The following is a 26,318-nucleotide window of genomic DNA, read 5'->3' as shown; positions in this document are numbered from 1 at the left end:
AAATTTATTTTGCTTGAGTGCAACTGCTGATAGCCAAAGGAGGATGCTTCAGTTAGTACTTTTCCCAGTGGCGATACTTAAGCACATTGCTTTTACTTCTTTTTTTACACTTTACACTTTTACTTCTGACCAGGTGACGTATACGCCTTTTGAATGGGAGGAAAGAGGGAGTGCACAGGAATGGAGGAAGATAACTATAAAGCTCAAAAAACAAACTGCCTGACAAACTGCCATCTGTTCCATGCATGTAAAATGCAGTTGTGTAATCTTACCCTCGGTCATAATGTTTACAAATTCAGGATGAAGAGAGTTTGCTTCCAATTTACTGGTAGAGGCATGAGTTGCGTAAAACAAGTTACATGTTCTAATGGTTTTGGGGCTTCAGCAATCCTATTTTTAGTAGTGGATTATCACCCTTTATGTGCCTGATCATCTTCTCAGAGAGCTTGCTAGGGTATTAACATGGTAGAAATAACGTTTGTTTCAGTTTGATTGTGCACTTTCCTGACTGCTGCTGTACCAGTTGAACTGAACAGGTTACTGAGCCCTGTTGCTTGTCACTGCCTCCTTGCCAAGGGCTCCTTCTCCTTCAGAGTGCTACCTAACTGATAGCAGTTAAAAATGAACTAAGAAAGCTTTAAAACACCAGTCTTGCTGATCTGGCTCACTTTGAGTGTTGTGTTTTTAACAGCATTTCTGGGAGAGGAAGCCCCTGGCAAAGATGCCAGTGATGAGCAACTGGGTCTGGTAACATCTTCAGTTTAGGAAAATGCCTCTTTACTCTGTTTTTTTCTTAGATCAATTGCATTGTGTTTTGACGCTTAGCATCATATCAGCATTTTGCACCAGTTCTGAAAAACACTTAGTTCATGGAAATACAAGTTTTTAGTGAACTAACTTTAGCTCCATGTAAATAAAAATGTTACAGTGATTTTAAATTGAACTTGCGGGGAAAAGTACTACGGTATTACACTAAGGTGTGTAATAGCTTTGTGTAGACTTACAACTGGATGTCACTGTTAATTTAAAAAAAAAAAAAACACAACCTACATAATTCTTTCTAGTATTGGCATATACATCGGCTTCAGTGTTAAATACAGCGATAACCATAAAATCCTGATGTTTTAATGGTACTAGTAATTACATTATATATCTTTTCTTTACAGATCTTCTCTGGTTTTGAACAGTCATGCTACTCTGTTGCCAAAATCAAGTAAAGCAAGCAGGCATTTATTCTCCCTGTGTATTTGAAGAAGGTGATAGCTTTGTATAGTGCCTGAAGGTAATTCTTTCTTTGCTTGAAGTTGAAAAGTTTGAGACTGATGCATGCGTGACAGATGCTGTCATAAATATTTTTGATCTTGATGCTATTTTTTCTTTAGAAGCTTTAAATGGTTACCCATAGTGTTAAGAATGGGGTGTATCAATTAAAATTTCACTTTCTGTACATGAATAAATGAGGTTTCAAGACAGATTATCTATTAAATACCACTCAGGCTTGCAAAGTAATGTTTCTGTGAAAACTAGATAATATTACAAGTATTTTACTCTGCTTAGGTGGGAAAGAGGAGAACAGCAGCTTTTATGTGCTCTGTGGTACTTGTTTTAAACATTGTATTTAACATGTCTATTTCTAATTTTATGTGGACCATAGTCAAAAATAATACCTTTTGCCAAATGAAGTCTCTCTGTGCTTGTGAAGACTGGTCAATTCTATAGTTTAGGCCAGAGAATTTAATCATGAATTACTGCTAGCATGTTCTTGAGATTCAGGAGTTCTTGTATGTCTAGTAAGTGTTTGTTTTTTTTTTTTAATAGAGTATATTGTTTACTAAGGCTTTTTTTATTTGACACAGTTCTCTTTCTAAGCCTTGTTGTTAAAATGCATGTCTTGACTAGTTCATGTTCACTCTTGAAAAGTGTGCAGAAAGTCATTCTTGAAACAAAGCTGTTAATGACTTTCTGGAATTGTTCTGGTAGAACTACCTTCCCACCCCTCACACGCTTTAATGGTGGTTTTGTTATTTTTCTTTGTGGTCTGTCAATTTTTTTTTATCTGTGTAGAGAAAGATAAATGCAATTTCAAACTCATTTAAAAAGAATTCAAATAGCTGTAGGTCTTGTGCGTTTTCCTCTTATTTCAGGGAAAGGAGGACTGCTTATTCTGCCTGTGAAGTAATTTCATCCAAAAAGTCATTATAAGACTTATAATTATAAGACTTAGCTGGGGAGTCTAAAACTTCCCCAGCTTAACTTTTCATTGCTCTTTTCACATCAAAAAAAAAAAAAAAAAAGTAGCGCATTAGTGACTGCAGTGACAGTGTACTTTTGCAGCTACTCTGTTAGTGTGGAGAAAAAGGCCTGTAAGTATGGAATATTTCAGGGGTAGAATATCAAATTATATCTCAGAAAGTCTTGCAAATCAATTAAATGTTTTTCTTCTGTTATGTACTCTGGAAAAACATGTGCTTGCTTATAGTCATTAATCCAGAAACTTGTAGGGTACATGACTGAAAATGTCCAATGTTTCTTTGATCATTCCATAGCGGCTAGTAGTGACTAAGAAGTTAGCTACAGATCTAGCAGTGCTGAAAACAAAGGAAAATCTGTAGTTTTTTTTATCTGTCTGTAATTACCTAATAGTTTTTAAAAACTAATTTCAGCAATTTTGTTTGTTTGATACTGTTTCTATATATATGAGAGGAAAAAATTATGCCTAGGGATCGGTAAACTTTGATGTCGGTTGGGGAATTAATGCTTACAGCATAGACCGTGCTGCTATTTGTAAAGTGTAGAAAAGATAACTGGAAATGACTACATGGAGATTTTAAAATGTATTTCATAACTGAGGTAATCATCTGAGATGATGGCCTCTGCAACTGAAAGTTGTTTTCCCCTCTCCTTCCTGTCCTTCCCCAGTGCATACTTTCATGTGTTCTACCCCATCTGCATATGAGAAGGCCTCCTGTGCCCATGTTTCTCGTAAGAGAAGCATATATGTTTACTAGCAGCAAAAGAACTGTGGAATATGAAAGCTGATGTATTAACCCACTATATAGCTAAAAGTATTTATTTCAGAAGTGTTTACTTGATTTTTCATAACTTATATGTGAAACTAACAGTTTGATCTTTTTTTTTTTTTCAGTTTCTAGATGATTTTAACAGTGGAAGTTACAAACTTCAGAGACCTAAAGAAATCATCATGAAGCTATATGTATTTCTGGTCAACACTGGAACTACCCTAACCTTTGACACAGAACTTGCTGTACAAAAGTAAGAAAGTAAATTAATCTTTTATTGTTTGATTTTTTTTAATAAATAAAAGAAGTGGTATATGTTTTTTTTTTTTGTATTATGAGTTCTTCAGAGTTGATATTCAATTGCTTTTTGAGTATGTCTGCATAGTTTCCCCCCCCCCCCCCCACACACACACACACACTAGGTTTTCATGTATTTCACTGAATTGAGGATTTTTTTAATTAGCATTTCCAATGGCTTGCAGGTGGTTTTGCTTCTTTGAGGTCCCATGAAAGAGTGGGGAGGTTACCTTCTGCAGTAGTGACATAGGATGTAGGTGTTACTTACTTGATCTTAGTGCAGTCTGGTGTTATACTTGGGATTGCATTTTGGAAAAACTGTCAGATTTACTTCTAATCTTCCGTGATCTGTTATTGAAGAGCATTTTTGATTTTTGCTTATCAGTATCATAAAATAAGTTCTGTAGGTTGTTTTTTCCTACTTGGGGTATTTACACATCCTGAAGAAAATGTGTTCTGTGATGTTTTAGACTCGACGCTGAAGAACTGGCATATAGGTTTTTGTTTTATGTTCCAGGATGGGAAAAACTTGGTTCTGTCATACGTTATAAGGCTATAACATATCTCACAGAATTCTCTACATAAAACATAAATTTCCAAACTGTGAACTGCTTGAAATGTGGGCAGTGTTTTAGATTACCAGTTAAAACCCTATGACTTTACAACTTTTTTTTTCCACTGCATATTAAATGCATCTTGCAACCTTATTGGTGCTTTAGAGAGACCTAGATATACTAAATGTATTATAGTGTTTACCCATGTTGTTGCTTAGAACTCTGATCTAATACAACAAATCTTGTATAACATCATAGCCCGTGTGCCTCGGAGCTAGCAAGAGCCAACTTGACCTGCTGTCTTCATATTCTGTCAGTGGTGAATGAGTTGCAAATAGTTCATGTACATGCTGTTACATGTGCTAGATAATACTGATTGAAAGACTTACATGGATTTTGTAATGAAGTCCACTGTCTTCATACTCCTGAGTTTCTGTTTGTAACTTTCCAAATTCACTTGTTGAGTCATGATTTTGAAACTTCTGAGCTGGAAGAGCCCTAACGCTGTGTGCATTGAATGATTTTGCATGCTGTTTTGCAAAGCTAACTGAGGATATTACTGGGGATGAAATAAAATACCACAGCCATTTTGGATCTACTGAGTCATGAAGCTGGTGAAGGGACTAGAAAATAAGATACGAGGAGTGACAGGGAACTGAGGTTGTTCAGTCTGGAGAAGAAGAGGCTGAGGAGAGACCTCATTGTTTTCTCCAACTACCTGAAACGAGATTGCAGCACGGAGGATCACAGAACTGTAGGGGTTGGAAGGGACCTCGAAAGATCATCAGGTCCAACCCGCCTGCCAAAGCAGGTTCCTCAGAGCAAGCTGCCCAGGTAGGCGTCCAGACGGGCCTTGAGTTTCTCCAGAGAAGGAGACTCCACAACCTCTCTAGGCAACCTGTTCCAGTGCTCCATCACTCTCACCGAGAAGTTCTTTTGCATGTCGGTGCAGAACTTCCTGTGTTCTATTTTGTGGCCATTGCCCCTTGTCCTATCCCCACAAACCACTGAGAAGAGGTTAGCTACATTCTTTTGTCCCCCACCCCTCAGATATTTGTACACGTTAAGATCCCCTCTCAGTCTTCTCTTCTCCAGGCTGAACAGACCGAGGTCTCTCAGCCTTTCTTCATAGGGAAGATGCTCCAGGCCTCGTATCATCTTTGTGGCCCTCCACTAGACTCTTTCCAGGAGGTCCCTGTCTTTTTTGTACTGGGGAGCCCAGAACTGGACACAGTACTGCAGGTGAGGCCTGACCAGGGCAGAGTAGAGGTGGAGGATCACCTCCCTTGACCTGCTGGCCACACTCCTTTTAATGCGCACCAGGATCCCACTGGCCCTCTTGGCCACGAGGGCACACTGCTGGCTCATGGTCAACCTGTCGTCCACAAGGTCCTTTTCCTCAGAGCTCCTCTCCAGCAGGTCGTCCCCCAGCCTGTACTGATACATCTGGTTGTTCCTTCCCAGGTGCAGGACTCTACACTTGCTGTTATTAAACCACATTTGGTTTCTTCCTGCCCATCTCTCCAGCCAGTCCAGGATGTGACTCTTCTAAGGTGACAACTGTCAGGACACAGTTAAATAGCCTCAGGTTATGCTGGGGAAGCTTTAGATTGGAAATCAGGAGAGGGTGGTTAGATATTGGAACAGGCTAGCCAGGGAAGTGTCACCATCCCTGGAGGAGTTTGAAAGATGTGTGGATGTGGTGCTTAGGGGCACGGTTTAGTGGTGTACTTGAAAGTTTTAGGTTGATGGTTGGACTTGATGATCTTAAGCATATTTTCCAACCTAAGTTATTCTATGATTCTGTGATTTGCAGATGTGTCAGTACCTTTGTGTGTCATCTAGTACATTGAGATCTCAAAATCACCTAACTCATGGCAAGGTGCAGCATTTGAACTGCCAGACAGGGTATCTAATAGCCTGGTGTGGGGCAACTTTTTGCTCTGTCTGATATTTTTTGAGGAAAAACTGGTGGATGAGACAAAATACAAGACTATTCAGCTGAGTGGAATCATAGAGTCATAGAATATTCTGAGTTGGAAGGGACCCATAAGGATCATCAAGTCCAATCCCTTGCACTGCACAGTTTAGACCATGAGTAGTTTAACTGTGTTCTGTATGTCTGTAGATACTTTGCTCTTTTTAGCAAGACCTTTTTCTTGGGTTCTTTGCCTATCTCCTTGAATGTGTGACAGTCCCTTTTCTCAATGAACATGGGGATGATAGGTGAATTCTTTTTGTAACATGCCTAGTTAGAGTACTAGCCTGTGTTTGAGGTGTTTGTAGTGAATTACTTTTGTCATCACAGCTATTTTAGATAACAGATCTTTATTTTTTCAAGTACCTTATAGCCAGTACCTTTGTTTTGATTCCTGCTAATTATATTAAAAACAGTGATGCTTACACTGCTTACAGTGATGCATGATACAGTTCATAATCTGAAGCTTTTCAGTGCCTTTGCACAGTTGTCACCACTATGTATTATAGTTTTAGTCAGTTACTGTATCATATTCACAAATTCTTAATTTGTTTGTGTCTTTGAGATGAAGTCTAGAATTGTTAAAGTAAGCAGTGTCATTGAAGATGTCATCACCTGGAGTTAAAGCTGCTAGGATGCTGAATGAAAGCAGGGATGGCTTATTGGTCTACTGTTTTTGCATTAAACATGTCTGCAATGTGTATATTCATTTGTTGCATATTCATTGATTGAATTTCCTGTCAGTTGAGCATTATACTGCGCTTCATGTACTGTAAATCAATCAGAGTTGATTAAGCGGAAATGTGCTTAAATTAGGCTTAATGAAGTGTTGAGCACTCTTGTTGTCATATTATAGAATTTCAGAAAGTCATTTGTATGCTCATAAAGTAAACATTCAAAGAACATAATATGACTTTTACAGTTGTTATTCTAAATGCTTTATTTGATCTAGAATTCCAGCACATTATCAGATCTTACTGGAAGAAGATTGCTGATGATATGCCAGTGTTCGACAGGCTCTACTCCTTTAGCTGATAGCTTGCTAGATGGATATCCAGAATATGACATATTACAGCCTTTACGAACTTACAGATATTTCATTGTGCAGAATGCAAACGTAACAAGTCCTGCCTTGAAACAGACAAGTTGCCTGTCTATATTACAGGAATATGTGAAATTGGACACACAAATGTTGTTACTGTCATCTTCTCCCCCATTTTTTTTTTCAGCGTGGCTGATCTGAAACATGCAATACAAACAAAGTATAAGATTGCCATTCAGCACCAGGTACTGGTTGTCAATGGAGGAGAGTGTATGGCACCAGACAGAAGAGTGTGTAGTTACAGTGCTGGAACAGTAAGTGCATACTGCATTTGTCATCTAAGCTGTGGTGGGGGAAGAAAAAACGATTTTAGTAAAGGATTTTTAAATATCTTCCTGTATTATATCATGTTTGCTGAATTTCTTTCATTTGAGAAACTTTTTTTTAAAATCTATTCAGTTTATACACGTGGATTTTAATAGGATCTTAAGACATTACCCATATGATGGAATAATTGGTGATTGAATGGTTGGTACTTTTACTAAATGTATGGTTTCACTTTCTTCTTGAGTGTAGGACACCAACCCAATTTTCTTATTCAACAAAGAAATGATCTTGTGTGAGCGTCCCCCAGCTATCCCCAAAACTACGTTTTCAGCGGAGAATGAGATGGAATTGAAAGTAGAAGAGTCTCTAATGATGCCTGCAGTTTTTCATACGGTAGCATCACGGACACAACTTGCTGTGGTAAGTAAATTTGTAGTGTACTTGTGCAGAAAAGGACAATAACCTTTTTATGTCAGAGCGGTAACTTGATGCAAACTTTGAAGTAGATTCGTCAGAAGACAGTGAAAATGATACACTATTAATGATCTTTTTTTTGAAGCCTTTGTCTCTAATTTTCAAGGTAGGTGCTAAAATGTGCTTCTGTAGCATTTTCAAAGCTGCTTTCAAAAGCAAATTGTAGTATGGCTTTATGAATGCATATGTTTACAGCACTGGCAAAATGAAAGAAATTTGGTTTCTTTGGAATCGTGCCTCAATTCCCTGCCTTTTTCAATCGTGCCTCAATTCCCTGCCCTAATTTTCAGTCACATTAGTCTGTCTCAACTTGAAGACAGAAAAGTTTGTTAGTTCAGAAACAGAATTAACTCAGATAGAAAATTTGCAGTGTAACTTTTTGCAAAGTACCTTTCCAGCCTCCCGTTTCCTCTTACGAATTTCTCACCAGTTGCTTAGACATGTAAAACTAAGCTTCGTTTTCCCAAAATGTTAGAGTTTAGCTTGTTAGAATTCCAATTTGATTATTTCATATTCCTTTGAGGAGGGGGCTACCCTGCAACAAGGGTGGTAAAATACCAAGCATGCAAGCAGTATGAATGGCTGCATGTTCTAGAATGTGACAACGTGCACAGTAGCTGAACTAACTGTGTTTCTTCATGTTACAAAATGCTGTCCTCGTTTTCCTTTTCAAATTTTACATTCTAAATGTGTTAAATAATACAGTCTCTAATAATTATTTTTAAAAAGTCTCTAATAATTATTTAAATTTCCAACAGTTAGGAGGGGATTAGTGGTTGTGTAGCATTTAGCACAGACTGAATAGTAATTCATGCTTTTAGCATGTTGTCTTGGTAATCATTTGCAAGTTTCAGTAACAACATTAAAGCAGTCCAAAAGAGTATTTAGTATTTTAAGTGATGTACTTTTTAAATACTGTACAGCAGAATTCAGAGAAAAGTGCCAAGTCATGCATATAGCACAGTTTGTTTTGCTTTTTTTTCCCTCTTAGCCTGTCAGGAGTGAGGAGGTTAACTGGAATAATCTAACATTGACATACTGTCTAATTTAAGGCAAGGATCAAGTCCAATAAGCACTCTTCTTCCCTCTAGCACCTGTTGACAGTTATCGCTGACTTAGTAAATAAGACCTTGAGTAATTAGGGATCTGTGAATCATATGACTGTCAGACTGAAAAGAGTAGATACAGATGTGAATTCATGTAGGAGTAGGAGGTTTTCATTTGTGCTCCTTACTTGAGGAGTGTGAAGAGTGTTTTTTCAGCAGCTGAGACTGAAATACTGATTTTTCTGAGGTGTTAAAAGGATTTTATAAAAGTCAGACTAGTGTCTGTTAAATGCTTAACATATTAATTGATTTTATGTGAATGGGAGTTCTGATTTTTATGTATGAACTTTACTTGAAAAGGTGGTGTTAATGAGTTTCTTGTTTCTAATTGTTGATATTTTCTCTCCTTTGTTTTCCCCATCCCTGAAAGGGAAAAAATAACACAACAGGGATTCCCAATTTTTGTTTTGACCCAGTGAAGTTACTATACATTGATAGATAAACAGATTTGATTCCTGTGCAGTAAGTTTTTATATTCCAGGAGTGCTTTTTTAATGTATACTTATACTTGAGAAGGATTGTTAGTGCTACCTTCTCTTCCCCCTCAATTCTGAAGGCTGTATTAATACACAGGGCAAGGAAATTTATTCAAGTGTTTCTGCTTTTAAATTATTTATATCTTAACTGACTTGTTCTGGTGGTAAGTCTTCTGTCAGAAATATTTCTTAAATACTCTCAAAGTCCGTGTGAAGTACAGCATTTATTGGACAACAGGAGCTATAACATTTAGCTTAAGACTGTGGAGTTTACATTGAGATTGATCCTGAACTGATTGCCAAGTAAATAAATCTTTCTGTGCTTGATGGATTCTATTATTATTGTTGAAGGAGGGCGGATTTAGGATTTTAAAGGTCTTTAAACATCCACTTAAGTGGAGTTGTTGTTTTAGCTTGCACATTGATCTTGTAAAAGATTGTCCCATGTGCCACACTTCTTTCAGCCCTTTCCTGCTGGTAAAAGGGCAACAATGATAGTATACCTTTAAAATCAGATTTTATAAGAAATAGTAAGACAGTATATGAAATAGTAAAAACTGCCTAGCAGATGACTTCAAATTTACTGTGCAGGAGTACAGTAAGTATTCTTGGTTATCTCTTGTAGCTCATGGCCTGCTTCTAATTTAGTAATAGGCAAACTTATTTTCTTGTATGGAGTGTTATGTATGTTTCAGGGGGTAATGGATTTTGTTGTCATCTTAGTTTTCCCTTATTTTAAGTCTTCCTGAAAACTTGTGAATTTGATCAGTTTTTCTATGGGTTATATTATGCTGTAGAACAGTATGAAAAGATTTTTTTATCTTACCTTATTTTGAACTTTATTTGTACTGTAGAGAAAGCTGACAGGTATCTGATTCGCTTTCTGGATATGGTGTTTTAAAAACTTGTTCGCAGTAACAAGTAGTTCTACGTTTTCCTTTAACAAGTATTTTTCTTGGTCTGAGTATTTTCTTCCCCATTTTTTTTTTTTTTTGCCTGCCTAAAATCTTGTTTTGTATCTTCCCTCTGTTAGATGGGCAGCCATAGGTGACCACCACTGATTTAGAGTTCTGTTTTTTGTCATAATTTTCTGATATCCTTGGTTACTGTTCAGGTAAAACAAAAGTTATATTTTAGTTCACAGTGGAGGCCCTGCTTTTTTATTTCCCTGCCTTACAGATAGCTCAAATATTCTGAGTTGGGTAAACAGTCATATTTTGTGCATTTCTTCAGGAACATAGTTATAGCAGCATAATAATAGTTGGAATTATTGTTAACGAAAGAGTCTCTTAAGAAATCTGCGTAAGCTTTGCTACTTCATGGCTCATTTTTTTTTTTTCTTCCAGGTCAGTAATTTAGAATCATGGGGAGGGAGAAAATATGAAGAACTGTAACATTTTTCAGTAATATCCATGGAAGACTTTGGTTTTCATGGCCTGCATTTTTCTCTTTCAAATGTTGCTCTCACCTATGTTTGTGAGCCATTGTCACATGAATAGCTCAACTGCTACTATGACTTGAATGAGCCAAATTAATTCCACTTCCAAATATAGTTTTTTTTCTTGAACAAGGAACTTTAATGTTTGTGTTCTTGTAACTTTTTATCCACATGGTATAGAGATGTGTAAAAGTAGCCGATGTTAATTTTCTTATTTTCTGATTGGAGCTAATTTCATTAACTTACATTTAGTATTTTTTTAGGTTTTAATACCTCCTAACCAAAAGTCCTTCCTGCGTCAAGCTTATTACCACCTGTTTGGTTTCCCATTGTACTATAACTATCTGTATCAATGGATATCCATTATTTTCTTTTTCGTTTCCTGAATTTAACACTTAAACAGATTTCCTTAACGTGTGTATGTTTTGTTCTGTTTTTGTTTTTTTTAAGTTGAAGATCTCATTACATAAAATTCACAGTATAAAGACTTGGTAGCTTTAAAGAAACTATATCTGTTACCACAATTTGCTCTTTCACTGATTAAACTGAAATACTTTCCATAGCTTTTGTCAAATGTGGTGATGTTTTAGTGTTTTAAACTTTTTTTAATCATCTTTTCCTTGTTCGGTGTTTGTTTCATCTATTGTCTGGCTTTTAAATAGCAGCTAGAGCAACTTTCGAAGCCTATTTTCATTTTATGTCCAAGTATCCTGGTTGCCCTCTGGCTAAGAATTTACTGTTGAGATTTAAGTGTCTTAAGTGTTACAGCATGCTGTTCTACAGCTACCCTACTTTCCTACTTCTCTTCCAGTTCAGCAGTTTTGGCCTTGAGCTGCAGAATGTGGACAATGAGGTGCACAGAGTGTTTGCAAAAAGTTGCGTACACATCAGCTTAGGAGAAAACAAGCTGTTCCCTACACAATGCGTTGCGCAATACACTGCATTCTATGAATCTTGTCTAATCTTTTGGTCTTTTAACACTACAGCTAAAAAAAGTTCTGATAGCTTATCTTTTAGAACAGGATTTATTTAGTTATTTTTAAGTGATTTAACTGAAATTCCCTCATTTTAACTGAAGTCGCAGTAGAAGGTTATTGGAGACTTGGACTTTTGGTTAGTGGATATATTTCGTATTTCATGTAATACTGTTGCTGACATCATCAAACTGTCAATTTCAGTCACTTTTTCTTTTAGAGATAGGGATGACAATGAGAAACTGCGTGGTTGTTTCATAATGCTACCTAAAACCCTGTCTGTCGTTGTAGTACCTACATCATTCTTGATTCAGTTCTAAATGCTTCCAACCCTAGTGAAGATGTATAATCATGCTTTCTGAAAGCTATGTAACTACTGTTTAAATACATACACTTTGGATAGAAAGCTACTTTGAGACCCAGTGGAAAACAATTACTTAAAATGTTGCGTTCTTAAAGCATTTGTAATGATTGTAGTAATTGTGTGATTAAATTGCTATTATTCATCCGTTTTTACTAAATATTGTAATAGCAAGAAATACTTCTAGCTCTTCCACAGAAGTCCAGACTTCTTTAACTTGCATTAATGATCAGTCTGATTTTTTAAATGTCTTTGAGCTGGGCAGGGTTAAAATAGAATAGTTTTTATTATCAGATTGGTCTGATATTATCAGGTTGGCCTTTGTGACCAAAATTGTTAGGTTAAGGTTTTGGAAAATTCACCGGGATTGTTTTTTAAAAAAAAAAAATATACTTGGATGGCTTGGAAAAGCTAGTGAAAATTATCACTTACCTCATACCCTTCTTAGATTCATTGGCTGGGTGTTTTATATCAGCTTCTCAGTGTTCTTTTTGGTGGTAAATTCTGTCACTTGACTTCTCTTAGCTTGCTTTTAGGATCTCAGCCAAGAGCTAGTGAAAACAGGACTGAAGAAAAAGTCACTAAGCTATGAATAGCTTGGCTCTGTATCACGCTGATGAAATAAATACTTAATGAATATGTAAAAAGTCATGAACTGTGTGGACAAATGTCCAAAGGACAGTCACCAAAATTGATTAATATTAAAGGCGAATGGAATAATCACCTGTATAATGAAAGAAGAGAAATTATCATGAAATCTCAAGTTTCCCTCACTCTCAAGTTAACTTCCAACTTCAGGTTTTAAAAGCTGAAATCCTGAGAGGTGGTTAATATAGTAACATTACTGTTGTTTTCAGTTGAGGTGTATAAAATGGGATATTGGTCTTAGTTTCTGATATTGGTAACCAAGATACTGGTTACCTTTTGTGGAAGTGTTTATCCTCTAGTGTAGTGTGTGGTGTGTATAACTTCACTTTCAGGGATCCTTTATGGTGGCCTGAGGTTGATTATTTTTTTTGTTTAGGGTGACTCAAACCTTTAAGGAGTCCTTTAACAGAATTTCAGACACATGGCAATAGAGGACTTGGATGCCTTGTTTCCTTTTACCACAGGGTTGTAGAGAATGGAAAGAACCCTGCATTTCATGAGAACTTTTGTTCTTTAGAGGTAAGTCCAAAAAAGCACTTAAGAGAAATGGACCTTCCCATGATTTTTTCCCCATTTAGATGAGCTAAATTAGGATGTTAGGATGCAAGGGTGAAGTCTTGAATTTAATGGGAAGCACTTTATCAGTTAATTCTTGTTTCAGATAAAATGTACTTTGTTGCTTCTACTGATTTTGGTTGCAACTTACTAAATTGAAATAACTATAATCGGATGAATAACCTATGGTTAAGTCATGCTGATAGAATAAAATAATTCAAGTAAACATTCTGTTAAAACATCTAGATGGAGATAAAGAATCTTTCTGGTGAGCCTGTGGATTTTTGGACAAATTAAAAGGTGAAAATGCCTTTATTTCCTCTTCAACGTAAATGGGCAAGTTGGGTTTGTCTAGTCTTGTAGTGGTGCTTCTTGAGGTCCACATTCCAGTGGTATACTGAAACTCAGTGTTCTAGGAATATTGGTATATTTGAGTAAAATGAATGTAGCTGTGCAAGGCATCCAGTTTTTAATTTTTATGTTCTGTGAACCCTTGGTTGTCTGCAAATTACTTTGAAACTGATCGGTGGAACAATCAATGACAAAAGCATACCTGTTGTTAGGCAGGCTTCATTTCTGTGCTGGAGCTGGCAGCTTTACTGAGAAGTGTTAAAACATACGTTGAACTGCAGGCCTTTATTTATATGTCTGCAGTTTTAGATGTTATTTGTTTGGAAGGGAACCGCTTAATTCTTTTATTCATGCAGCAATACTGATTGTGTAAAATAGATTGGTGTTGATCTTCTGAAGTATCTTGAGGATACCTCCCCTCTAATATTGTTTATAGAAAAGGCAGGAAGAACAAGCCCAATCACTTGAAGCTGCATTCAGTAGTGATGGAATGATAAGAAAGACGCACCTGTGCAGATTTTAATTGAACCGCTTCTGAGCTACATAGAAAATATCTTTTTTGTCTCAGTATCTTATTTATGGCTGCTTTCATGATGAGATTTTTTTGTTTCAGTGTTCATGCCTTCTGTGTGTATGTACAGCAAAGAGCTGTAGCTCATTTCACACTGAAGATGAAACTGGTTGAACAGTTACGTGGCACTGGGGTCTTTTTATATAGCAGTTTCTTTGGGTCTGCCCCTATTACATGACAAATCTTGACAGTTACTAGAATGCCCTTCTGTTATGTGGTTTCTAAAAAGTATTAATTTGCCTCTATGGGAAATACTGTTCTTTACCCTTTCACTTTTCTGGGACACAAGTTTCTGTCTTGGATAGGTTTGGGTAAATCATGGCAGGTCAGACTCCTAGATAAAAAGTGTCAGTGCTGGTCATCTGTAGCATAACAAGCGATCTCAATTGTGATGTTTTTATCCTATTAAAATTTGATAACTTGCAATTTTTATTTTGAGTTTGAAAGTGTTGTGACAACCTTGACAGAATTAATGTCTTAAGTTGACAACACTTAAGTTCTCCAGGGAGTATCAAAGACGACACACAAAACTTAATAGAAGAAAACTAACTGCAGCTTCTGACTCCTATTTTGAACTCAGTAAATAGATCTGGCTTTAAAAAAGAAAAGTGGCCTGAGTTGAGAGTATGTCTCAGGGCAAAGCACCTGGTCTTATCAAGCCTAGTAGTTGATCTGTGCAATACCAAGTCAGTTTGTCCAAAGGAAAATAGAACTAAAGGGCCTCTATGCTGCCCAGGGCTTTCAAAGAAACATTTTAGTTAGCTGGTGGGACAAATTCAGTCTTTATTTTCCTCAGTACACTGTGATGGTACTCACTTGAAGATACTGGTGCATAAGAAGACTTTGAGATCAGTTTATATTTTGTAGATGCCTTAAATTGTTTTAGTCTTCAAACTAATGTGTGGTTTCCATATGCTGTCATTTATAGGATTCTTGCCAATAGGGTGGGGGAAGGTTGACTTTGGGAAGGGAGTAGTGTTTGTGGGTTGAAAGTAGAATGCTCATTTACTTTCACAGGACATACATTAGAACACAATGGAGACATTTAGTTGCCTTTCAGCTTTATATTTTTGGTATATCTTTTAGTATACTTTAGGGTTAAAAAGTCTGTTCTGGTTTTCAGTATAATTGAGAAAGCAGCAGTTCTTTTCTTCATCTGCTGCAGAATTTGTCTGAGCAATTTATATTCAAGAATGAATAATAAAAATTCTTCAAGTTGTCAGTATTGCGTTAGCTTACATGTGTATTTTAAGTTGTACAGAGGGACTGGATCTAGTATTAAGATAATAACTTGAATATGTCAGCACAACCTGGATGCTGTCCAAATTGCGTTGCTAGTTTTGACTTGGGAAGCGAGAGCTCATGCTGCAAATAAAGTAACCGTTCTTTTCAAAGTAGAAATTCTTCCTGTTGTGTGCACAGAAGGTGAACAGAGTTCAGAAAACAAGGCAAAGTTGCAAAGACATACTAAAGGCAAACCAGTGCCTGTACTGTGGAATGGTAGAAGTTTGTTACAGCTTTTGATTTCCTTGGGTTTCACGTATAAGTAGTTATATATTCATTGTTCGCATGCTGGTAAGTTAGATACCAGTAATTTGAAAGACGATGAAATTTTGTGAAGCTGCTGGAGACAATACTTGGACTTCTGTTGTTGTTGTTGTTTGTTTTTAAAGGGAGTTCATAACTTAGGCTTTGTCAAGATTAATTCGGAGATGTTTAGATAAAATGCTCTGCAGTTTTGTGATTTATTTTGCGAAGATAAGTGTTATTTGAAAATTTTGTGTATGCATATGTGCAGTAAACCATGTGGTCAGAAGTGGACATATTTTATAATATGTTGAGGCTTTTACTGCTTTTTCACTGTACTTAAATAATGTAAACTTGTTTCTCCATGTATGCTTTTCTCACGTGCACTATAACAAAGGAAAGATATGCTTTGTGTTCAGTTCAATGCTATGAACAACATGCAAAAAGTTGTAGGATTTCTTTCCTTGGTGGGTAGGCAGGCACTAAAACCAAACATCCGGGTATTCTGAGGAGACTATTTCCAATGTAGTATGTTATAAAGTATTGAGCTGAAGGATTAAGTGTGGCTCCTATTTTATTTTCTCATTTGGGTGTTTGGGAAGTAGGCACCTTGGGGGTAGTAGGGGGGATGCGGTTTGTTAGTATACTTTAAATAGATGTTCTACTAATAGTTAAAAGTTTAGAATTGAATGGAACAAGGCATTGCTATTAGTGCACTTCTAATAGGAAATGGTACTTGCCATATCTAGGTCTCTGTTTTAACTATGCCATGTTGGGTGGTAATTAAATTCTCACCTTCTTGTGGTGGTTAAATGTTTGTGTCATACAGTTATTTAACAGAAAAGCTGTGTTGATTTGCGTGCACCAAGTTTCAAGGTGTTCTAGAGTTTTGTATGCTCTCTGCACTGCTTCTCCAGTTTGTTAATTGCTAGAAGACTTCAGTTAAGTATCTGCTCTACCATTTACGCTGTGCATCTCTCCCTGCATGTGATGTACTTGTGTTTCTATCGATGGATACTGCAATTCTTTGTCTTATTCTGAGTTTCTACTTGGCTCTTCAGCAGTTTTCTCTTTAATCGACTTTGCCAGCTCCTTCTGCTAGATTAGTACAAGCATTATTATTCACATGTGCACTGAATATTTTATATTAGCAGAATTTAAGTCTATGAGTTTTTCTTTTGAACTGCAATGTTTCATTTTTCATCTGCCTATTTGGAAGAAAAATAATTCAGTAAATGCTCTATTTTTTTCATCCTCTAACTGATTTTCTTAAGAGTAAAGGAAGTTATTTTTGGAGTTTTAAGTTTTAAGAGATGTGCAGCTTTAGCTGTCACAGTTTAACACTTTTTATCTTAATATTTTCCAAGTGTCTCACTTTTCTATGGTAGCTATATAATTCATCACAAGTCTGGATAAGTGAGTTTTCATTTTTTTTTGTTGGATTTTTTTTTTTTTTCCAGGAAATGTATGAAGTTGCCAAGAAGCTTTGCTCATTCTGTGAAGGTCTTGTACATGATGAACATCTACAGCATCAAGGCTGGGCTGCCATAATGGCCAACTTGGAAGATTGTACATACTCTTACCAAAAGCTACTTTTCAAGTTTGAAAATGTATATTCAAGCTATTTGCAGTCCATAGATGATATCAAGTTGAAACTCACACAGTAGGTTTGCCATTTAACTTCAGTCTCAATCTCCGGAGTTTATTTACATTTTTTGTTGTATATCTCTTGTTAACTTTAATTAATCAAGCATGTATTTGTTTGATTTTTATGTCACTGAAAACATTCTTTCTCTTCTATGCTAGTCATTTTTAATTGACTTTTTCTAATTGCATTCATCAGCACACAGAAACCTGTATTGAATGATCTGGAATATCATTCCAGATCACTAATGTGAGCTGTTCAAGAGCTGGAGTCCTTCCAAATGTACACTAGAAACATCTAGATAATCAATTTAGACATTAAATAGTATTTTAAATATGTATTTGCACTTCTGAATACGCTTGCATATTAAGAATGATGATCTATGTTGCAAATTTGAAGCTACTTATAACACAGAATCTTGGTGTATATATACATCTTTGGGTGTGTGTATATAAATGTATACTTACAGCATTGCAAACTCTGGATGTTGCTTGAAGGAAAATAATTTTTGACGTCTTTCTGGAGACATTATAGTATTATGGTGAGTGAAGTGCCTAATAGAATTTCAGGTACTTAGAGAAATGAAGCAGAAATATGGCTTACCTTTTTTTAATAAAACAAAAAATAAGTTGAACTTCATAGCTTTTACCAAATACATAGAGAGCATTCAAGCTCTGCAAAAGTAGTCAGCCAGAGGGCACTCAATCTTTGCTAATAAGCATTGGTGTGTACCTAAGCAGAATGCAAACATAAAAGTCCCAGTTGTGTGCTTAAAATAAGGACGTGTCTCAGTTATCAAACTGCCACGTTTTTTCATGTCTTTGTCATTGCATTATGACATATAATAATGCATATAATAAGACATATAAGCTTATATGACATACAAGCCTACCCTGAAGTTTAGAAGAGTTCATGTTCAGCAGTAGAAGAGAGCAAAAATTACTTTACCTGTGCTCTCGTGGTGGTGTTACTGAACACAGTGCTTTGAAAGGGTAATAACTAAATTCATTTTGAAGTCTGTTTCAGTTCTAAAATATACAAATGGCACTTGAATTATGAGTGGCTTGTGTCAAACTTGTTATGCAATTGGCTTCTGGATACTGATGGCTTTTTGTTTTCACCCTTTTTAAAAAAGCTTGGGTTCTGCTGTTTCTATCATGGCCAAGATACCACTGCTGGAGTGCCTAACAAGACATAGTTACAGGGAGTGTTTAGGAAGACTGGATTCTTCAGCTGAGCATGGAGGGGCAGAAAGTGAAGAAACTGAGGATGGGAAATCTCCTGAACTGGTGCTTTATTCTGATGTATCTAAAATGAACAATAAATCAATGTTAGCATCATTTTGCAAGTCAGTTGAACGTTCAGCTTTGGAAGGCACAAATCCTGAAAATGTAAAAGATGATAAGGAGTCTGGTCAAAATGCTACTGTCCAGGACAATGAAACATCAGTAGAATTGAAAGATGATGATCAGCCTTCATTCAATGTGTCTTTATTAGACTGGATAAACGTTCAAGATAGACCTAACGATGTTGAATCGCTGGTCAGAAAATGTTTTGATTCTATGAGCAGGGTAAGTTAACAATTTTTTTTTCTCACTTAAATTATATTGGAAATTTGCTATGGGATAGTTTTATTTTCCAGATGATGGTTCTTTTGAAGTGATTCAACTTTCTATAGCTTGTTGTTTCTCAAATAACTTTCTGAAGGGAGACCAAAACAGAGCGGGGGTGGGGGAAATATTTTGTGAATGAGTTCTTGAGTTTTAAGAATTTGACCTCTGAGAAAATTTATAATTTCACAATGAATGTTTATCTTGGAGGTTTTGTTGTTTTGGGATTCTGCCTTTTTTTCTGGACTTTTTTTTTTTTTTTTTTTCAAAAATAGCTACTCCTTTTGGAAAGCCAATAATTTCTTTTATCTGAGCAGCTTCTGCTCTTGGTTGATTGTGGTTTTGTGCTTATAATGAAATTAATATTTTCCTGGACCAAATTCACTGTTAGTCTGTGCTTAAAAATACTGAATATTTATTGAAAGACAGATCAAATTTATGTAGTTAATCATGGTATTTCTTCATTCTTTAACTGGTACATGCTCATGTTTTTTGTTACTCGCTGCTTTAGCCAGTTAACGTAACATTTTACATTGAGATTTCCTTCTTGCTTGCTTGCTTGTACCTTTTTCTGTAGCTTATATTTCTTATGTTGTGTAACCTTGTTTGCATATGTATTGTTTTAATATAACTCAATGTACCTGGAACAAAGAAAATAATAATTTATATTGTCTTGGACACTTTATTCTAATTAAGGTAAGACTGGAAGACTCTCAATTAAGTCAAAGCATAATCTGTTATAAGGAGTGTTACCGTGTGATCAGTTTTACACTTTTTTTTAAAATTCTGCATTAAAAGTAAGTGGAGAATTGGGCTTAATATTAAGGCCTGCCCAAGGTTTTGAGCCGTCTCGGTTTTAGTAGTATGGAAAAGGCTGAGTGAATGACTGGACTTTCCAAGTTGTGACACTGTCCTTTACCAAAACCAAGTATATTCAGTGCTGTCTCTGAAAAACTTCGTAATTGCTGAAGTCTGAGACAATCCTCTTTTTTGTTTCTTCGGTAATGCTACAAGGTGTTTTCTGATAGTTTTAAGCAAGTAACAAAACCCTGTAGTTCAATTTGAGAGAGAATAAATTCACTTTGTTCATACTAGTTAAAGTTGTCCTGTATTATATCCCTATATCTATCAATATTTTAAGAGACAGGAATTAAAGAGTTGCTTCAAAATAAATGTAGTGATGCTGAAGAAAAAAAAAACAACATTAATTTACTCTTTTTAATGTAGTACAGACAAAGGATTCGATCTTTTTTTGCCATTGATTTAGAATTAGAAAACAGAATTAGTGTGTAGCTGAAAAGGAAAATCAACCAAATAAGTATCTCTGAACACAGTTGTCATCTCAAGTAAATAGTAAGAGAACACTTCAATGTGAGAATACAAAAGCCAGTCATTTTTTGTTACTGCTCTTCGCCATTCTTCCCCTGCCCTTTCCTTCTTGGAAATATGAACCATACAAATGGCTTATAATTGCAATTCTTATTTGAAACTCTGAATTCAGGTAAGATTTTCTTGAAGTATAACATGTCAGTATGAGTTTTTTAACAGAATGAAGGTATTGCATAGGAAAGCTTTTATACTGTCAAATACTAGATTAGGGGAAAATAGTTTTTTTACTCATGTTAATATTGATACACGTAACTGTATCTTTAGAAAGGTGTAGGTATGATTTGTGGTGTGGGTTGATGTAAAACCTGCATATTAGTGGAAGAAGTTAGTGTTATAACAGCTTGTATGACTTCACACTTGTATACTTTTCCCACATAATGCTTTTAATTTGTTTTGCTACTTCTTCAGTGAAACTTGAAGAGTTACCCTTACTGTCTATGGGTGTTGTAGCTTCTTAATGTTTCACAGTTTTTTTCCTGAATGATGGGTCACAGAGGAGTATGATGAAACAATTTTATTAACAATGTGTTATCAAAAATAATAGTGAAAAGTATTAGAAATGTACTATTTTTCTGTAGCTTGTATTCCAGTTACTAGTACTGATCTGCCTTATATATGAAGCCATCAATTAAACACTTTCATTTAGTGGGAAAGTGCTAGTGAGTCTTGCAGCTCTTTTCTGCCACCCTCCCTATTGCACTTCCCACTAAGTGATATTTGTTGTTTGTTCTGATTATAGCTGTATAGACTCTGTTCTAGTGTATTCTCTGTCCATTAGCTTTAATCCTCACTGTCCCCTCATTGGCCCTTCCCGTTGCAAGGATCTGATTTGTATGATGATCTGGTTGGAAAACTTAAAAGAAGCTGATGTGTTGATCACAAAATCCACAATCTAATTAATTCAGGATTCTGAAACAAATGAAAGATGTAGGCATGCCTTTGATTCAAAGAAAATGCCTAGTGAAAATAGTACTAGAAATGACAGAATTGTGAAGGAAAAATATTAAGGTTATAAAAGTTCAAGTAGCTATTTCATGTTACCTTTGAATACATCAAGTGCTAATTTTTTTCCATTATTTTATTTCTAGCTTGATCCAAGGATCATCCAGCCCTTTTTGGCAGAATGTCGACAAACTATTGCCAAACTAGATAATCAGAACATGAAGGCTATTAAAGGCCTTGAGGATAGGCTCTATGCATTGGATCAGATGATAGCAAGTTGCAGCAGACTGGTAAATGAACAAAAAGAACTTGCTCAGGTAATACAAATGTATATTTGTGTGCGTGAGACGTTGGAAGATGGTAGATTTTGATGTGTGTATGCTGTTAAAGGTTATAATGAAACAGTTGCATGTCTTAATGCAAGATAGTTTTCAATGTGTTACAGTAAAGTGCTATTTTTGTCATAATTGGACAGTTAAATATTGTTTTTACATGTTACGTTTTCAGTGCACAGCTGATTACCTTTTTTTTTTGAATACTTTAAAGTGTTCTTTTATTTTTTGATATGAAAAGAGGAGTTACCACTGTTGTATATTTCAGGAGTTAGAGAAAGTCTGTTCACCTTCAGGTTTCAGTTATGGAGGGATTTATTGTTACCCTTATTGTCTAGAACTAGGGAAAAAAAAGAAAAAAGAAAATCAGAGCTTGATTGAGAGATACAGAATAAGAAAGACAGATTAATTTTTGTTTTTGAAGGCAAATACTTAGCCCTTGGTAATTGTCACTCTATAAAAGTACCTGAGAAGAGGTAATGTGCTTAATGACTGATCACCAAGCTTGTAGCAAAGAGAAAATGTAGTGTGCCTTTATCATTTGAAGTGGTAAGAAATTTGATTTAAAGCTTTTCTAAATATTAAAATACACAAACACATGAGATGTACATTTTAAATAGTATAGTTCTGTAGTAAAGCTTCTTCATTTAAATACAACTTCTGTGAAGAGCTTCAGTTCATTTTATACCCGATAGTCTTTTTGAGACTAGAAGTATGTTAAAACCTGTATGTGATGATTACCTGATGTGTAGATTTTCACCATTGTGTCAGAATGGGGACTATAAGGAAACAGATGAGTTTCTGATTTCTGCTTGCATGGTGGTGTATCATTAGTGGGAGTAAGTGAGCAGTGTTCTTCCCTATCTTGCTGGTCAGCTGGGTGGTTAGGGACCCCTTTCAAGGCCTAGGGAAGAATTGGACTGGCACTCATGAAGGACCCAGGTTTCCAGCTGCATCCTCTGGCTGGTATGTAAAGGTGGGTGCTACCAGTTCTTCTGGCAGCATTACTTAAAAGTGGAGACTGTTCTCCAATAATTTCAATGAGTAAGTCCAGGCATGAGTTTTTGTTAAATGTTTTTTTAATGTTAAATGTTGTTTTGTTTTGTATGTCTTGCATACATGTTTATGTTGTGGGCAGGTGCTAAATCCAAGGGAAATTTAGCATGATGGAGAAGCTATTCTTGCATCTCTCTACTTGGTTGCCCTGTGCTGTTGTGGTCTTAGCTGCGTTCTCACTCTCCACTTGAATGAGGAATGTACCTCAAGTTTACCAATTCTACTTGAGTGACATGCCTAAAAGTCAATTGGAAAGATATTTGGTACCTTTTTTTAATACCTCTGTACATTTTGATTATGTGCATTCTGAAGATTTATCAGACTTAAAACTTTCAAATCTTCATCTTCACCTTATCTTTTTTTGTAAATTGGCTGTTTCTTTTGTATGTGTATCATAAAATACACAAGTTTTTTTCTTGTTTTGTTTTAAGAATAGTGAGATAAAATCATAGAATGGTTTGGGTTGGAAGGGACCTTGAATATCATCTTATTCTGATCCCCCTACCATGGACAAGGACAGCTTCCCTTAGATCAGGTTGTCCAAAGCCACATCCAGCCTGAGTGCTTCTAGAGCTCCACAACCTCTATGGGTAACCAACTTCAGTGCCTCACCACCCTCATCATGAAAAGTATGCCTTGTCTTATACCCTAGATAAGACAACATTATTTTTTTTCCTCAGTGAATTCAGTGCTTGTGATTAAGTACTAGGTGTACTCCTAGATAGCTTTATTCCTTGGTTTTATATGGAAGCACTTCTGTATATGCTGTGTATATGATGGAAAAGCCTCAGGAAGCATTTTCTAATCAGATCTAGGAAGACAGCGTACATCATTCTTCATTTCATATGCTTGTATGATTTCATCTACTACATTTAATGTAGTTGTTTAGATACCATTTGAAAAAAATAGATGCTTGTAGATGCTTAATGTGAGATTAATCAGAGCTACTATCATGTTAATCAAATGATAGTCTGCATAGAAATCTTAAAAAGGATAGCTATGTGCAAGGGCTTCATCTTATTCAAAAATATAGACAAAGACTTGGGTATTTTTAAAGGGAGTGCTTAAATTTTTTTGGTAACTGTTGATATTTGGTGTAACCAGAGAAAAACTCCTTAACTTTTCCTTTACATCACATTTTTCAGCAGTGAACTATTTATGTTCTTAAAGAAATAGCAAGTGGATGTATTTTATGGAACAAGAGTAAGGAACATCTAAATGGTAATTCCAGTGGCAGTATATGCATTGGAAGCTATATACTTGTCTTTCTTATGCTGGAAAAAGCTTATGTTCCATCTAGGACTTGACTTTCAATTCCAACTTAGGTTCTGTTACTGAAATTCAAAACAAACTTAGCTCACAGAACAGTCATCTGCAGCTAGAAGGCCTCGTAGCTTAGATAATTCGTTTCTCCCTTGGACTGTCTTAAGAGTTAGTTTTTCTCTGGTCAGACATGTCATTGAACTCACCCTTAAACAGCCTTTTATATGAAAAATTACTTCTTGATTTATGTACTTGAATAGTCCCAGAATCTCCAGCTGCTGGAGCAATGGAAAGCTGCTTTGTTAAATTCAAAAACTATTTTTCTCTGGAACCTAGGATTTGTAGCATAAGCATATATAACTATGGTCAGTAGGTGGCATTATGTAATAAGGGTACTCATAGAAAATTTGGAGCCTCTTTAATCTTTCAGTATGATTCTGTCCAGTAGCTTGTCCTTTACAGCATTTTCTTGTATTTGTTTTTCGTCCAAATTTTCCTCAATTATGAATGTAGCTTTTTAAAACGTTCTGTTGCATCAAAATTCACTTCCACAAACAAGATTCATAGAACTGTTAGTCTTCTGTTAGTTCTGTTAACCATAGCCAACACACACAGATTTTCAGACGGCTTTCTTGTTTCTGGGATTGTTCTGCTTCTCTTGAAGTTGACGAGAAAAGAACTTTGACTTAAAAGGGGGAGAGTTATCCATATTGTCAGTGTTGTGTTCTGTACTTTTATATCCCTTCCACTTACTGACATTAGGGGAAACCTTATTTTGTTTGTTTTTTTGGGGGGGATTTATCATGCTTCTAGGTCTTCTCAGCTGTTAATTACCCCATTGACTGCCACCTTTTCCTGTTGACTATTTGAATTTAAGTCTAAAGGCAAGAACTTGTTGGTACAATTGATTACTTTACATCTTGGATTTCTCCAACATTTATTGTTTTCCTTGCTTTTTTTATTTTACTGTAGTTTTTCTTAACTAGATGTTGTAGTTTAACCCCAGCAGGCAGCTCAGTGCCATACAGCTGCTTGCTCGCTCTCCCCAGGTGGGATCGGGGAGAGAGCCAGAAAGGTAAAAGCGTCAGAAATCATGAGTTGAAATAAAGATAGTTTATTGGGTAAAGCAAAAGCCATGTGCGCAGGCAGAGCCAAACCAGGAGTTCATTTGTTGCTTCCCATCAGCAGGCAGGTGTTCAGCCCCTTCCAGATCAGGGCTCATCACAACAGTTTCTTGGGAAGACAAACACCATCACTCTGAACATCCCCCTTTCTCCTTCTTTACCCCAGCTTTTATTGCCAAGAATGACACCCTGTGGTAAGGGGCATCCCTCTGGCCAGTCTGGGCCAGCTGCCCTGGCTGTGTCCCCTCCCAGCTCCTGGTGCACCCCCAGCCTCCTTGCTGGCAGGGCAGCACCAGGAGCTGGAGAGGTCTTGGCTCTGTGTGAACACATATAAAACATAGGATGAGAATAAAGCTGATAACACACCTAAGTCCAAAACGCAGCATTACGCAAGCCTCTACTAACTCTATCCCAGCCAAAACCATGACATTGGCTTATTTTCTAGTATGCTAAAAAACTTTTTTCTGATCTGAGAATTTGTTTGAAATTTATTTTAAAGATATCCATCTTTAAAATTCACATTTTAAAATTCACATTAAAAATCATCTTTAAAATTCCATCTTTAAGATTCACAGATACAGAAACCTCAAAAGATATTCAAACTTATAGATAGCCTTTTGGAACTGACAGTAAAGCTGGAAGGAATTTTCTAGCTCAATGCATCCAGTTTTGTGAAATTGCAACGTCCATACAATGTGGCCAATTAAAAAAGCTTACTGAGATGCAATGTAAAAGCCATTATTTTCTTGACTTCTCTGTACATGTTACAGTTCTATACAATATGATCATCCTAAAATGTATAAACATCCTTTTATCTCAGATCTGCATGTATTCTTACCTAGTTTAAATCTGTATTTTCTCATTCCTACTCCTGTCTTTGATTTTGGTACTTGGCAATTCCCTAATGATTATGACAGCATGTTCAGTGTCTGTCTTCCATAGCTAAACAATCCAAGTTCTATTGGTGAGACTCATCTTGATCATCTCTTACAATTCTTCCCACCTTTTCTAGTTTCCATTCACTTGGGCCGAATAAGACGGGCAGTTAAAATGCTGGCTTTTGTTAACCTGCTTTTGTTACCCAAAAGGTCCTCCCTCATTCAATGTGGAAGTTGCACAGAGTTCAGTAACTGCATAGCTCTTCAGTATTCTCTTCCATCTTCTGTGTGCATCTTTCAGTTTCTTTTTGTTACACTTAACCTACTTTTATGATACTTTACTTTCTAATTTCTGTGCTTTTCTCAGTAGGATACAAATA

The 26,318-nt window shown here is 36.1% G+C and overlaps 1 protein-coding gene across 2 annotated transcripts in view; it reads left to right on the top strand.

Annotated features, from left to right (window-relative positions):
* Nucleotides 1–26,318, top strand: part of RB1CC1 (RB1 inducible coiled-coil 1) — a 74,854-nt gene that overhangs the window by 11,130 nt on the left and 37,406 nt on the right. For both annotated transcript variants that reach the window (XM_035317100.1, XM_035317099.1), the window contains exons 2-8: nt 1,167–1,282; nt 3,146–3,273; nt 7,079–7,205; nt 7,468–7,638; nt 17,160–17,362; nt 18,480–18,915; nt 21,432–21,602. In XM_035317100.1, coding sequence (XP_035172991.1) covers nt 3,203–3,273; nt 7,079–7,205; nt 7,468–7,638; nt 17,160–17,362; nt 18,480–18,915; nt 21,432–21,602 — 1,179 coding nt within the window. In that variant the 5' untranslated portion in view covers nt 1,167–1,282; nt 3,146–3,202. The remainder of the gene's footprint in view (nt 1–1,166; nt 1,283–3,145; nt 3,274–7,078; nt 7,206–7,467; nt 7,639–17,159; nt 17,363–18,479; nt 18,916–21,431; nt 21,603–26,318) is intronic.

Source organism: Oxyura jamaicensis, chromosome 2 (assembly GCF_011077185.1).
Source record: "Oxyura jamaicensis isolate SHBP4307 breed ruddy duck chromosome 2, BPBGC_Ojam_1.0, whole genome shotgun sequence".
NCBI lineage: Eukaryota > Metazoa > Chordata > Aves > Anseriformes > Anatidae > Oxyura > Oxyura jamaicensis.
The sequence above is the reverse complement of the archived record's forward strand: the minus strand, read 5'-3'. Positions and strand labels throughout refer to the sequence as shown.